The sequence below is a fragment of the Xenopus tropicalis genome, chromosome 9, assembly GCF_000004195.4.
Source record: "Xenopus tropicalis strain Nigerian chromosome 9, UCB_Xtro_10.0, whole genome shotgun sequence".
NCBI classification, from domain to species: Eukaryota; Metazoa; Chordata; class Amphibia; order Anura; family Pipidae; genus Xenopus; species Xenopus tropicalis.
In genome coordinates, this window is record NC_030685.2 from 84,734,939 (window position 1) to 84,750,118 (window position 15,180).

Here is a 15,180-nt window from a genome sequence, read left to right on the forward strand (position 1 = left end):
GTCCTTGGGCCTTTGCTTTTTAACTTGTTTATTAATGACCTGGAGGTGGGCATAGAGAGTACTGTTTCTATTTCTGCTGATGACACAAAATTGTGCAAAACTATAAGTTCCATGCAGGATGTGCCGCTTTGCAGAGCGATTTGACTGGGAAACTGGGCAGCAAACTGGGAAATGAGGTTCAATGTTGATAAGTGCAAAATTCTGCCCTTTGCTAGAAATAATATAAACGCGAACTATCTCCTGAATGGTAGTGTGTTGGGGGTTTCCTTAATGGAGAAGGATCTGGGGTTTTTGTTGATAACAAGTTGTCTAATGCCAGGCAGTGTCATTCTGTGGCTACTAAAGCAAATAAAGTGCTGTCTTGTATAAAAAGGGCATTGATTCAAGGGATGAGAACATAATTTTGCCTCTTTATAGGTCCCTGGTAAGGCCTCACCGTGAGTATGGGGGGCAGTAACAGTGAGTATGGGGGGCAGTAACAGTGAGTATGGGGGGCAGTAACAGTGAGTATGGGGGGGGGCAGTAACAGTGAGTATGGGGGGCAGTAACAGTGAGTATGGGGGGGGCAGTAACAGTGAGTATGGGGGGGGGCAGTAACAGTGAGTATGGGGGGGGGCAGTAACAGTGAGTATGGGGGGGGCAGTAACAGTGAGTATGGGGGGGGGGCAGTAACAGTGAGTATGGGGGGGCAGTAACAGTGAGTATGGGCAGTAACAGTGAGTATGGGGGCAGTAACAGTGAGTATGGGGGGCAGTAACAGTGAGTATGGGGGGCAGTTTTGGGCTCCAGTCCTTAAGAAGGATATTAATGAGCTGGAGAGAGTGCAGAGACTGCAACTAAACTGGTTAAGGGGATGGAAGGGTTAAACTATGAGGTGAGACTGTCGAGGTTGGGGTTGTTTTCTCTGGAAAAGAGGCGCTTGCGAGGGGACATGATTACTCTGTACAAGTACATTAGAGGGGATTATAGGCAGATGGGGGGGTTCTTTTTTCCCATAAAAACAATCAACGCACCAGAGGCCCCCCCTTTAGATTAGAGGAACAGAGCTTCCATTTGAAGCAGCGTAGGGGGTTCCTCAGGATAAGGGCAGTGAGGGGGTTGGGGAATACCCTGCCGGGGGATGTTGGGTAGGGGGTTCCTCACGGTGAGGGCAGTGAGGGGGTTGGGGAATACCCTGCCGGGGGATGTTGGGTAGGGGGTTCCTCACGGTGAGGGCAGTGAGGGGGTTGGGGAATACCCTGCCGGGGGATGTTGGGTAGGGGGTTTCTCACGGTGAGGGCAGTGAGGGGGTTGGGGAATGCCCTGCCGGGGGATGTTGGGTAGGGGGTTCCTCACGGTGAGGGCAGTGAGGGGGTTGGGGAATGCCCTGCCGGGGGATGTTGGGTAGGGGGTTTCTCACGGTGAGGGCAGTGAGGGGGTTGGGGAATGCCCTGCCGGGGGATGTTGGATAGGGGGTTCCTCACGGTGAGGGCAGTGAGGGGGTTGGGGAATGCCCTGCCGGGGGATGTTGGGTAGGGGGTTCCTCACGGTGAGGGCAGTGAGGGGGTTGGGGAATGCCCTGCCGGGGGATGTTGGGTAGGGGGTTCCTCACGGTGAGGGCAGTGAGGTTATGGAATGCCCTTCCTAGTGATGGGGTAATGGCAGACTCTGTTAATGCCTATAAGAGGGGCCTGGATGAGTTCTTGAACAATCAGAATATCCAAGGCTATTGTGATACTAATACCTACAGTTAGTATTAGTGGTTGTATTTATAGTTTATGTATGTGAGTGTATAGATTGGTAAGTATAGGTTGTGTGCTGGGTTTACTTGGAAGGGTTGAACTTGATGGACACTGGTCTTTTTTCAACCCTATGTAACTATGTAACTATGATTGATCGATGAGGCCCAGGGAGCAGACAGTTTTCATCAGCTAATTACAAATTAAGAAGCCGTAAAGATTAAAGGAACCACAAAAGTTCCCTTTGGCCAATGAAAGTGATGACGAGGCGATTTCCTCCTCTTTCATTGATCGGCATCTCCGCTGTCACCGAGGAGTCACCATCCCTTACCTTCCAGAAGTTATCCACCTTGCCGTAGACCAGTGATTGGTTCTGCCGCTTGATGTCATTCATGTGTCTGATGTCACTGGCGTTCAGGTGCTGCTCCACCACGAAGCCCAGGAAGCTGTTGTCTGGGGTATGAGCTGGAACAACATGCAACAAGGGGTCTTTAATAGGTAATACAGCCCCCAAATACTATTAGTTACAAATATACAGAGAAGGAATGTTCTGGGCACACAATAAGCTGTACCCCCATACTGTACTGTCTAAGGGAAACACTATGGCACCTCCTACCCATATGTATAAATACAAATATACAGAGAGGGAATGTTCTGGGCACACAATAAGCTGTACCCCCATACTGTACTGTCTAAGGGAAACACTATGGCACCCCCTACCCATATGTATAAATACAAATATACAGAGAGGGAATGTTCTGGGCACACAATAAGCTGTACCCCCATACTGTACTGTCTAAGGGAAACACTATGGCACCCCCTACCCATATGTATAAATACAAATATACAGAGAAGGAATGTTCTGGGCACACAATAAGCTGTACCCCCATACTGTACTGTCTAAGGGAAACACTATGGCACCCCCTACCCTTATGTATAAATACAAATATACAGAGAGGGAATGTTCTGGGCACACAATAAGCTGTACCCCCATACTGTACTGTCTAAGGGAAACACTATGGCACCCCCTACCCATATGTATAAATACAAATATACAGAGAAGGAATGTTCTGGGCACACAATAAGCTGTACCCCCATACTGTACTGTCTAAGGGAAACACTATGGCACCCCCTACCCTTATGTATAAATACAAATATACAGAGAAGGAATGTTCTGGGCACACAATAAGCTGTACCCCCATACTGTACTGTCTAAGGGAAACACTATGGCACCCCCTACCCATATGTATAAATACAAATATACAGAGAAGGAATGTTCTGGGCACACAATAAGCTGTACCCCCATACTGTACTGTCTAAGGGAAACACTATGGCACCCCCTACCCATATGTATAAATACAAATATACAGAGAAGGAATGTTCTGGGCACACAATAAGCTGTACCCCCATACTGTACTGTCTAAGGGAAACACTATGGCACCCCCTACCCATATGTATAAATACAAATATACAGAGAAGGAATGTTCTGGGCACACAATAAGCTGTACCCCCATACTGTACTGTCTAAGGGAAACACTATGGCACCCCCTACCCATATGTATAAATACAAATATACAGAGAGGGAATGTTCTGGGCACACAATAAGCTGTACCCCCATACTGTACTGTCTAAGGGAAACACTATGGCACCCCCTACCCATATGTATAAATACAAATATACAGAGAAGGAATGTTCTGGGCACACAATAAGCTGTACCCCCATACTGTACTGTCTAAGGGAAACACTATGGCACCCCCTACCCTTATGTATAAATACAAATATACAGAGAGGGAATGTTCTGGGCACACAATAAGCTGTACCCCCATACTGTACTGTCTAAGGGAAACACTATGGCACCCCCTACCCATATGTATAAATACAAATATACAGAGAAGGAATGTTCTGGGCACACAATAAGCTGTACCCCCATACTGTACTGTCTAAGGGAAACACTATGGCACCCCCTACCCTTATGTATAAATACAAATATACAGAGAAGGAATGTTCTGGGCACACAATAAGCTGTACCCCCATACTGTACTGTCTAAGGGAAACACTATGGCACCCCCTACCCATATGTATAAATACAAATATACAGAGAAGGAATGTTCTGGGCACACAATAAGCTGTACCCCCATACTGTACTGTCTAAGGGAAACACTATGGCACCCCCTACCCATATGTATAAATACAAATATACAGAGAAGGAATGTTCTGGGCACACAATAAGCTGTACCCCCATACTGTACTGTCTAAGGGAAACACTATGGCACCCCCTACCCATATGTATAAATACAAATATACAGAGAAGGAATGTTCTGGGCAACGACTGTGTTATTTGCATTTGGAGACAAATGTTTAGTGGCTTTGGGTCCTTTCTGAGCACTTGGGAAAGGCAAAGGTACGTGGTGTGAAAAAAAAATTTGATTTTATTTATGGAGACATTTATATGCCCCCATCCGAGGGGAAATAATGTAAGATGTCACTTTGTATTAATGTAGTCAGTCAGCATTGCGGGCATCTCTGTGTCACCTTGGCATATCAGTATGAAGGGTGTGTATGAATCAAAAAACAAATCAAGAAGTAATCACACAAGGTTGGGTGTATAAATATCTCTTACCCACAGTCACGGTGGGTCCAGGTGCTCATGCCCCAGACCTCTCAGCGTAGGGAGCCATCATGGGAAAATCAAAAATAGAAAAGGCAGGCACTCCGGATTTTTTCAACAATGTAGAGAAATGCAGCAACAAAAGTAGTTTACATTAAAAACGTATAAATTTTATTGGATCCATATGTAAAAACAAGAAGCCTTACGCTTACGCTTAGGCTGTAGAAAATGATCTATAAATTCGCACAAGTTTTCGCCAAGTGAACCAATACCTGCTATAATAGGGCGTCCTACTGGTGGTCTCTCTTTTTTATGGATTTTAGGCAAATGGTGAAAAATGGCTGATTTTGGTGTTTCATTTTTAATAAAGGAGATAAGTTTATCGTCTATGATGTTAAAGCTCAATGCCTCTTGTAGCAAAGCATCGAGCTCTGTTGCATATATATTTAAGGGACTTTTTTCAAGAGGTAAGTATGTCTCCCTATCTGAAAGTTGTCTATGGGCCTCAAAAATATAGTCTGATTTATTGAGTATAACAATTTGGCCTCCCTTGTCTGCTTTTCGAATAACTATATCATGGTCATTTTTCAAAGTACTCTAATTTAACTTATATAGTGCTTATTGTATCCTTATGTGAATTTGTGACTTTTTACTCACTATCCCTAGCCACAAGACCTTCTGGTCTGGTTGGTTAATTGAAAAATCCTTTCTATTGGTCAATTTGCCTTGAAATAATGTGTACTGTGCATAATGTTTTCAGCCTATGATTAAGTACCTCATGGTACGAAACGCGTAAGGCTTCTTGTTTTTACATATGGATCCAATAAAATTTATACGTTTTTAATGTAAACTACTTTTGTTGCTGCATTTCTCTACATTGTTGAAAAAATCCGGAGTGCCTGCCTTTTCTATTTTTGATTTTCCCATGAAGGGTGTGTATGCCCTGGCACAGTGCTGCCCAATATGTTGCTGCTTGTTATATACATCATAATTATAACAATAGGCATTCTCTATTACCAGCTCCCAGGCACAATGCTTCTCATTCATGGGTTTATAGCACTTGCCCCACCCACAAAATAATTGTCATAAAAAAAAAATCAGGGGTGCCCTAGGACAGGCTGGGGGTCATAAAACGTCATGGAGGGCCACATGTGGCCCCACAGGCCTCCAGATGGGAAGCTTGGCCCTTTTTCATTCCATTTGTTTCTGCATCTCTGTTCCAATAACAGACTAAGGGGCACATTTACTAATCCACGAACGTCCGAAAAGCGTCCGAATGCGTTTTTTTCGTAATGATCGGTATTTTGCGAATTGTCGCTAATTTTTCGAGCGCTCAATACGAAAAAGTCAAGAAAATTCACGAAAGTCATAATAGCTATGAAAAAGTCGCGACAATTCACAAAATTTGTAATGGCAATGAAAAAGTCACGACAATTCGCGCAAGTCGTAACGGTTACGAAAAAGTCGTAACGGCGACGAAAAAAACGCAAAAAAGTCGCAAAATGTTCGTTTTCCAATCCAAATTTTTCTCATTCGGATTCGTGGATTAGTAAATCAGCCCCTAAGTATCTGGTTTGCTAGGCCATGCCCAGTGCTGAATTCTTGTAAGTGCTTAGTAACATAACAGAGGGACTATGGGCAGAGATCAGTACAACATGGGGGAGAAGTTCTGCCGGGAGGGGGCTACAGCTGACGCCACACAGGGCTGATTCTTTGCCTGTGGGAATAACACCTGCCGAGAATCAGCCCCCTCGCCGGCACCAGCTTCCTACTTTGTCTGCGAGAGAGACTGATATATTTATTGGAGAGAAGCGGAATAGAAAAAGTAATAAAAAGTAACAATAACAATAAAACTGGAGCCTCACAGAGCAATAGGTTCATGACTGCCGGGGTCAGTGACCCCCGTTTGAAAGTTAGAAAGACTCAGAAAAAGAAAGGCCTATAATTCAAAAACTATAAAAAAAAATAAAGTCCAACTGAACAGCTGAATAGGCCATTCTATAATATACTAAAAGTGAACTCAAACCCCCCCTCTAAAGTATGTTATAGAATGGTACATTCTTAGCACATTTTTAATTGGACTTTTTTTTTTAATATATATAGTTTATGAATTATTTCCCTTCTTCTGCCTCTTTGCAGCTTTCAAATGGGGGTCACTGACCCCGGCAGCCAAACCCTATTGCTCTGTGAGGCTCCAGTTTTATTCTTATTGTTACTTTTTATTACTTAGCTTTCTATTTAGGCCCTCCTCTATTCATATTCCTCTCTCAAATTCAAATATATATGGCTCACCCCTGACCACCACTGTTGTGGTACCTAACACAGGCCGATGTGACTGGGTTGAAACTAGCCGGCTGATTGGGCAACACTGTCCTGTGATAGGTCAGTTTCAATGAAATCATTGGTTATACTTTCCCTTTAATGAACTGAAACCTACAATAACTGCTCCAACAGTCACTTTGCAATAAAACCCAGAACTTCCTCGTTGTTTATTCTCAGAAAGGGAAGTAAAATGAAAAATTTTCTTTGTTAAAACCACAAGATGTAGAATGTTTGCTGCTCTGAGCGGCCTCCGTATAGGGGGGAGACCCATCACCTAACCGCAACTTTCTTGAAATTCTACTCATTCTCTTTACAGGAACCTCGAGGCTTTGCACACACACGGATGTTTGTCTGTTTATTGTGTGTTTATGGTGCTGAGTGAATACATATTTATTGTCATTAGTTTGGGTGCTCGCAATGCGTGGGGGCTATAGTACAAATGCCTGTGTTGCACCCAGCCCATTTCAGTCGAAACAGTTCCTGGCACTTTGATATACCGTATATACTTGAGTATAAGCCGATCCGAATATAAGCCGAGGTACCTAATTTTACCTAAGAAAACTGGAAAAACGTATTAACTCGAGTATAAGCCTATAGGGTGGGAAATGCAGCGGCTATTGCTAAGTTTCAATAATCAAAATAAATACCAATACAATTACATTAAATGAGGCATCAGTGGGGTAGATGTTTTTAAGTAAGTGTAAGTAAGAGTAAGTGTAAATGGAGAAGAGGGTCAACAAAAACAATATGGTATCAATAATGATACCTTAAGAGTACTACCCCCTTAGCTCAATCAGCAACCCAGCTAAAACACAAAGAGTTAAAATCATTCAAAACTATATACAGATTATATAGAATATAAAGTGCAATGGCTAGTGCAGAATGGGGCACGTGAGGATGGTAGATGGATGTGGGAGTGGGCCAGGGCACTGGAGGGTCTGGTTGCGGGAGGCCTAATTTGCACACAAAAGACAGAGGGTGCTAGTCTGGAGGGCCCCATGGCACCCAACTCGAGTATAAGCCAAGGGTGACTTTTTCAGCACATTTTGGGGGCTGAAGAACTAGGCTTATACTCGAGTATATACAGTATTCTATATTAGTTCCACATTAGAGCATAACATTTAAAACTTTACAACAACATTTTCTGAATGAAAACACTCAGCCCCGTGCGTCTGTCCCTGCTCCCAATGATACGGAATGGAAACCAAGTGGTTTTTACAATCTCCGATTGCAGCTCCCGAAAGAGAAATACGTATTAAATGTATGAACTCACTGGTAATGAACCCAGGAGGGGCCGAGAGTCTTTTTGAACTGCGAGAGTCCCACGATATCAATGTAAATAAGTTCCACCACTTTGTCTCCTTGTGTAGGGCAACCGGACCTGTTTCCGACCACTTTCTTCATTATCCTGTCAGAGAGATTTTAAGAAAGGAAATAAAACAGTCAGTTAGAGAAATATATGTAAGAACTGCTGTATAAAAGGGCAAGTAAAACCCATGCTAAAGATGTACTATCTCATTAACAAAGATAGCTAGAATCTCAGCCATAAAGCAGGGCAGGACTGCTGCTTACAATGGGGGGATCAGATAGGATCTGTGCCACTGTGACAGAATGCTCTGTTATACAGATAGCTAGAATCTCAGCCATAAAGCAGGGCAGGACTGCTGCTTACAATGGGGGGATCAGATAGGATCTGTGCCACTGTGACAGAATGCTCTGTTATACAGATAGCTAGAATCTCAGCCATAAAGCAGGGCAGGACTGCTGCTTACAATGGAGGGATCAGATAGGATCTGTGCCACTGTGACATAATGCTCTGTTATACAGATAGCTAGAATCTCAGCCATAAAGCAGGGCAGGACTGCTGCTTACAATGGGGGGATCAGATAGGATCTGTGCCACTGTGACAGAATGCTCTGTTATACAGATAGCTAGAATCTCAGCCATAAAGCAGGGCAGGACTGCTGCTTACAATGGGGGGATCAGATAGGATCTGTGCCACTGTGACAGAATGCTCTGTTATACAGATAGCTAGAATCTCAGCCATAAAGCAGGGCAGGACTGCTGCTTACAATGGGGGGGGATCAGATAGGATCTGTGCCACTGTGACAGAATGCTCTGTTATACAGATAGCTAGAATCTCAGCCATAAAGCAGGGCAGGACTGCTGCTTACAATGGGGGGATCAGATAGGATCTGTGCCACTGTGACAGAATGCTCTGTTATACAGATAGCTAGAATCTCAGCCATAAAGCAGGGCAGGACTGCTGCTTACAATGGGGGGATCAGATAGGGATTTTTATTAAGAAATTAAAACATAAAACAGAAAATCAAACTTTCAATTACATAACATCAAAAAAGAAAATTCAATTACATAACATCAAAATGACATTTTAATTAAATAACATCTGAAGATTGCACCCATGTGAAATCCACCTCCCTCCACAGTTTAGCATTGTCCTTGTTAATGCCAATCTCTTTGAAACGGATGAAAAACAGTTCCCTCAAGATTCTTTTAACTGTTGGATCAATAGTTCCATCCTCCCCCCCGAAAGATTTACTGCACCTCATTATCCACAAAAAGTATCTAATGACAGTGAAAATCACAAAAAAGGTCTCATTATCCAAAGGATGCTTTCCCCTTACCAGCCCATACGCCCTTTCCCCATATGTGTGCCGACAGAACCTTCCAATTTTCAAAACTGACAGGACTTCATTATACAGAGCCCGAGATACCGAGCACTCTAATAAAAAGTGATTTGTGGTCTCTTCCACTTGGCACCCCCAGGGGCAGAGCCTGTTTACCACACTCAGATAGCTCAGATTGCCCCTAAGGAAGAGTTTCCCCTGGAAAGCCAGCCAGGCGTTATCCAGGAACTTGCCGGGGAGCCTATGGCCATTCAGGAACTTCAGGCAAGTTTTCATCTGTTCAGTTGTACAGTCTTTCAGGACTGGGGCAGAGATAAAAAAGGAATTCAATACAGACTCATATAACTGCTTCCTGGTAAGATTCCCTATTGCCCCAAAGTCCAAATTCCACTTCTTTATCAGCTTTAAGCCTAAAACTAAATGCTGTGGAAAGTACCCCCCCCTAATCCGGACCCCCTTCACTCTACCGCCCTCCATCCAGTCTCTGATAAAAGGCGAAACCCAGGACCTGACACAGTTCTCCCACAGAGAACACGTCCTTTGGCCCAGATTCCCAAAATTAAATTTCAGGAAAATGGTGCCAAAGAACGCGATTGGACAAACCATCCCTAACCCCCCCTCTTTTCTCTGCAGGAATGTGACCCCTCTTTTTACTGGGTTCAGTCTGCTCCCCCAGAGCATCTGAAAGAACAGACTGTAGAGCCGAGCAGAGAGAGATTCTGGCAGGGGAAACACATAGGCAACAAAAAGAAACAACGGGATCAGAAAAGTCTTGATCAAATTAACCCTTTCTCTATAGGTCAGCTTCCAAGATTTCCAGCGCTGAACTTTTGCCAAACCAGCATCCAGTTTCTCTTCCCAATTTAACAGACCATTATCATTCCTCCCGAATTTAACTCCCAAGATTTTTACCTGCTCTGGGGCTACTGGGAAATTACCAACCTGAAAAGCTGGTTCCCCTTCTAGAACCCAAAAAGCTTCCGACTTTTCCCGATTGACAGAGGAGCCAGAGGCCCCCGAGTAACTTCTGATGCAATCAGTGACCACTTCAACCTCCGCCTGCTTAGAAACGATCACTGACACATCATCCGCATAGGCAACAAACCTGAGGGGCTGCCCGCCGGGCACACAGACCCCCTCCAAGCCTTTCCTCTCCAGCATCCTCAGGAAGGGATCCAGAGCGAATACATAGAGAAGAGGACTCAGAGGGCAGCCCTGCCGCACCCCGGCCCCAACCTCAAAGTCTTCACCTTGCCAACCGTTAATCAATGGGAAGCTTTTTGCCCCTTCATACAAAACTTTAATCCAACTAATGAATCTGCCCGGGATGCCGTATTTAGACAAAACAGCCCATAGATAATCATGGTTAACATTATCAAAAGCTTTTGTCTGATCCAGAGACAACAGATACTTACCCCAACCATGAGCTTTGCATGACTCCAAGGCTTCCCTTATAGTAAGGATCGCCCCAAAGATGCTCCGCCCCTTCACCGTGCAGAACTGACAGGACGATAATAAAGTGCCAGAAAATAAAATTAACCGGGAAAAAAGGATCTTTGCCAGAATCTTTCTATCGGAGTTGAGAAGGGCAATCGGCCTCCAGTTCTCAATCCTCTCATCATCCTTCCCCTTTGACAGCAGAATCAGGGCAGAGCACCTCATTGACTCACACAACCCACTCCCCAGACATCCATTAAAGATCTTTGTTAACACCGGGACTAACAGCTCCTTAAAGGTCTTATAGAATTCTGCTGTAAGCCCATCAGGCCCAGGAGCTTTCTTGTTGTTTAACTTATCAATCGCACCCTCCACCTCCTCTTCCCCAATATCTGCTGTCAAAGGGAGAAATCCAAATTAGCTGTATCAGGTCCTGGGGTCGCCTTTAAGAAGCTTTCAGTCCTTTCCCTCTCCAAAGCCTTACGTCTGAACAAGCCAGCATAGTACGACCTTACAACTCTGAGGATACCCTCCCTGGATTTCTGCAAACTTCCCTCAGAATCAATAAGGCCAGTCACCTGCTTTTTCTTAAAGGTCTCTCTACAGTTCTGGAAAGGGTCCGGGGAGTTTTTTGCCCCAAAATCCCTTTCCAGAACCATAGAGTCCTGGCGACTGTACTGATGCTGCTTCATCAGAGTTTTCAACCGGGCAATTTTCTCCCCCACCACCCCGGCCGAAATTAAGGTTTCCAACTTCTTTCTCAGAGACTGGTATGTTCTAGATCTTATACCCTCCCTTTTAACAGATAGTTTTGTGAAGAAGGTTCGGATTTCTTCTTTTGTACCCTCCCACCACTGTTGGATTGAATCAAAGAAGTCCAGCTTCGACCACTGGGCCTCAAAAAAACTCCTAAAAGAGCCATTCCTTGCAGCTTCCTTCAATGACTCAAATCCCAGTCTCCACAACCCTCTACCCCTTCTCGGGAGCTCTGACATCCCATATTTAAAGGACACCATTAAATGGTCTGAGAAATCTACCAACGTTTCTTTTACATCTGAAAAAGTATCTCTCTCTTTAACAAAAACCAAATCTATGCGACTACTACGGTTTGCACAAAAATAAGTATGGACACCCTTCCTCCCATTCCAGGTCGCCACATCCACCAGCCCCGCCTGCCTGATAATATTAGACAAAAAGGCCCCTTCATATTTATTATATTTACCTGTCCTGTCCCCCGGCTTCAGGACTTCATTAAAATCCCCAGCCAGAATGACAGGACAAGAAACACACAAAAAAGGTTTAATTTCGCCCAACAGTTCTTTCCTCTCTGCTATCGTATGTGGCCCATAAACATTAATCAGCCTAAACGTCTCACCCTGAAAATGAACATCTAGGAGTATACAGCGTCCTATTCTGATCTCCAAAAAACGTTTGATTTTAAGATCAAAATGACCTTTAAAAAGAATTCCCACCCCCCCTGCAGATTCCTCTGCAATAGACCAAAAAGAGGGTCCAAATTGCCATTCTCTTTTAGCATTAAATATTTCTGTCCCATCAGTTAACCTTGTTTCTTGTAAGAAAAGAACATCAAAATTAGATTTCCCTAAAAAATCATAAACTTCAGCCCTTGTTTTATGGTTCTTTATACTACACACGTTGATAGTACAAAAATGAATCAATTGTTTTGACATTTTGGAGATTTAGCCAGCCTACCCTCCTTCCCCTCTCCAAATCTTTTATACTGAGGCTTCCCTAATCCACTTGAAGGGCCACCGTCTTTCTCAAAAAACCCATTCCCATCTATAGATTCCCTTTCCTCATCACTTTCTATCCGACCTTTCCTTTTCTTCCCCTGATCCTCAGTTATCTCCATTTCTACATGGGAAGGGACCTGTTCTTCAATTTCACAATTCATTTCTTCTGTCACAAGAGGCAAAGAAGCCTTGGATTTCCTTTTTCCCTTCTTCTTTTTCTGCTTCTTCCCTGTTTCTTTCCCATGCTCCCTCTCTTCATCCTCCAACCTGCTTAACTCTTCCTCTTCTTCCTCAGCCATATCCCCCCAAGATTTCCCATCAGGGAGTTCAAACCTATTAGAGGTTTCAATATTTGTTTGGAAAACCATCTTGCCTACCATCTTCCTTGTTTTCCTTCCTACCTCCTCCCATCCTTCTTTCTCAACCTCCACTTCCCTTCTTATCCCTTCTCCCCCATCCTTCTCAATAGTCTGGGACAAAACTTCCCCACCTTCCTTCCTGTTAGTGATTTCCTCACATACACCCACCTCCACCCTGGGTACATCCTCCTGAAAAAACTCTTTTTCGATTCTAGGGCATTCCCTCACAATATTGTGCCAGGCTTCTGGGCATTCCCGGTGCGTATGTCCCAAATCATTACAAAGGTTGCACCTTACCTTATTGCATTCCTTACTAACATGCCCCTGAGCCCCACATAATGCACAAACTTTGAGAGTGCAATCATTGGCCAGATGACGCTTTGAACCACACTTGAAACACTGCTTGGGTTGTCCCGGATAAAAACAAACACCCCTCTCCTTCCCGATAAAGAAAGAGTTTGGGAGATGCTTGGTAACATTATTAGATACATCCAATCTCACTTGTACTTTCCATCCCACAATCCAGAAACCCTCCTCATTATATAACCTTGTCAGTGGCGCCAGGACCTTACATTGGCGCTTAAGCCAGACCAAAACATCTTCTGGGGGAATTGATTCATTTTTAAAAATGACAGTGACGTTCTTAACTTCTGGCTTTGAAACAGGTATGGCCCTGAAACCTTCCCACTCTGGGGATCTTCCCTTCTCCTGATAGAGACTCCAAAATCTATCCAAACCTTGTGGTAATTTAAAACTTACTTCAAATTCCACATCGGACACTGTTATAAAGGCATTAACATCAGAAGGTGTAAAACCCATTGACTCCTTTATCAAATTCTTGCAGATATACCTACTGCCTGGCATCTTTTCCTTCTCCCCATCCCATTTAATCTTAACTACATTTATCCTTTTAAACACAGGCCCATCAAAAAGAGTCTCTTGTTGTCTTGCAAAAAATCTTCTTTTTTCCCAAAACCCTTTACTTCCTTGATCCTCTCCCCCTGCATTTGACATTTCCATTGACTTAGTAGGATTTGCCACTTTATTTGCTTTACCCAAAACATTATCAGGAGTTACCAGCATATTATTCCCATTATCCACAGAACTTGCAGAAACAATGGGGTTAGAAGGGTTGGAGGTAGGGGGGTTGGAGGTAGGGGGGTTAGAGGTAGGGGGGTTAGAGGTAGGGGGGTTAGAGGTAGGGGGGTTAGAGGTAGGGGGGTTAGAGGTAGGGGGGTTAGAGGTAGGAGGGTTAGAAACAGAGGGGACATCAGAGGGTTTAGGTACAGACATAACAGCAGATTGCCCTTTCCCTGTTCCCTCCTCCTCCCCCCTAAGCACAAAATCCATATACATTGCTTCAAATGATTTCCCCCCTTTACCAGCCTGTTGCATTTCATCAAAACGAGTTCTGTTTTTAAACACCTCTTCCCAGGGTTTAATTAACAGCATAGTTTGCTCAATTTCCCCATCAGCCTCCTCCAACTCTTTATTTATTATAGCAAGCTTTCTTATTCCTAAAGCTCTAGCTTCCCCTTTAGCAAACTTAATGTTAGTAATCCCCCTCTCAATATCCCTCTCCAAAGCTCTCTTTTTGTCTTTAAGAAAGTTCACAGTCCTTAGAGCTTTAGCAATCACCATAGGGTCAGGATTCTCTCCAGCAGCAAGTGCCTCGTTAGCACAATTAGTATCAGTCTCTTTACTCACAGCAGCAACAGTCTCTATACAGGCTGAAAATGTCTCTTTAGCAGCAGCACAAACAGTCTTTAAATCAGCAGAAATAACATTATTATCAGCAGCAGAAAGTGAGTCAGTAGCAGTGAGTGGATCAGCAGGAATAGCGGCCCCACCAGTAGAAGCCACAGCAGCAGAATAAGACATTTTAGCTTTCGCTTTAGTAGCAGTTGGATTCCCAGCAGTAACACAGTCCTTGCTCACCTGCCCAAAGCCCCCTTCCCCCACCTCCACTCCAGGCTCCTCTGCACAGTCCAAAGCCCCCTCTGCCACCGCCATAGCCAGATTCTCACAGGCGCAATTAGCAGCATTTTCAGCAGCAGCATCAGCATTATGCGTGCCCTCCGCAGGACACAACTCCCAGCATGCACTGCTAGCCTCCCGATGCTTTAGCTCCACACAGACAGGCCCCGCAGGCACATTGCTGGATCTCTCTGCTCTCCCAGCTGCCATTACTTTACTTGCACCAAACTCCCCGCTCCTCCCGGGGGTCTCAGGTTCCACACTGTCACCCCCCAACAGGTCACTGGAGGAGAATTGCGCAGGGGTCTCACACAACTGACTATTGTGGCACTTTGAGGGGTTTCAGAGCCAGACATA

The 15,180-nt window shown here is 44.4% G+C and overlaps 1 protein-coding gene across 2 annotated transcripts in view; it reads right to left on the reverse strand.

Moving 5' to 3' along the window:
- The window catches only part of LOC116407773, an 880,143-nt gene that overhangs the window by 16,026 nt on the left and 848,937 nt on the right, over nucleotides 1–15,180 (reverse strand). The window contains exons 2-3 of one of the 2 annotated variants that reach the window (XM_031893783.1): nucleotides 7,922–8,056; nucleotides 2,050–2,183 (exon numbers count right to left, since the gene is read on the reverse strand). In XM_031893783.1, the coding sequence (XP_031749643.1) occupies nucleotides 2,050–2,108 (59 nt within the window). In that variant the 5' untranslated portion in view covers nucleotides 2,109–2,183; nucleotides 7,922–8,056. The remainder of the gene's footprint in view (nucleotides 1–2,049; nucleotides 2,184–7,921; nucleotides 8,057–15,180) is intronic. The other variant, XM_031893784.1, reaches the window with a different exon arrangement.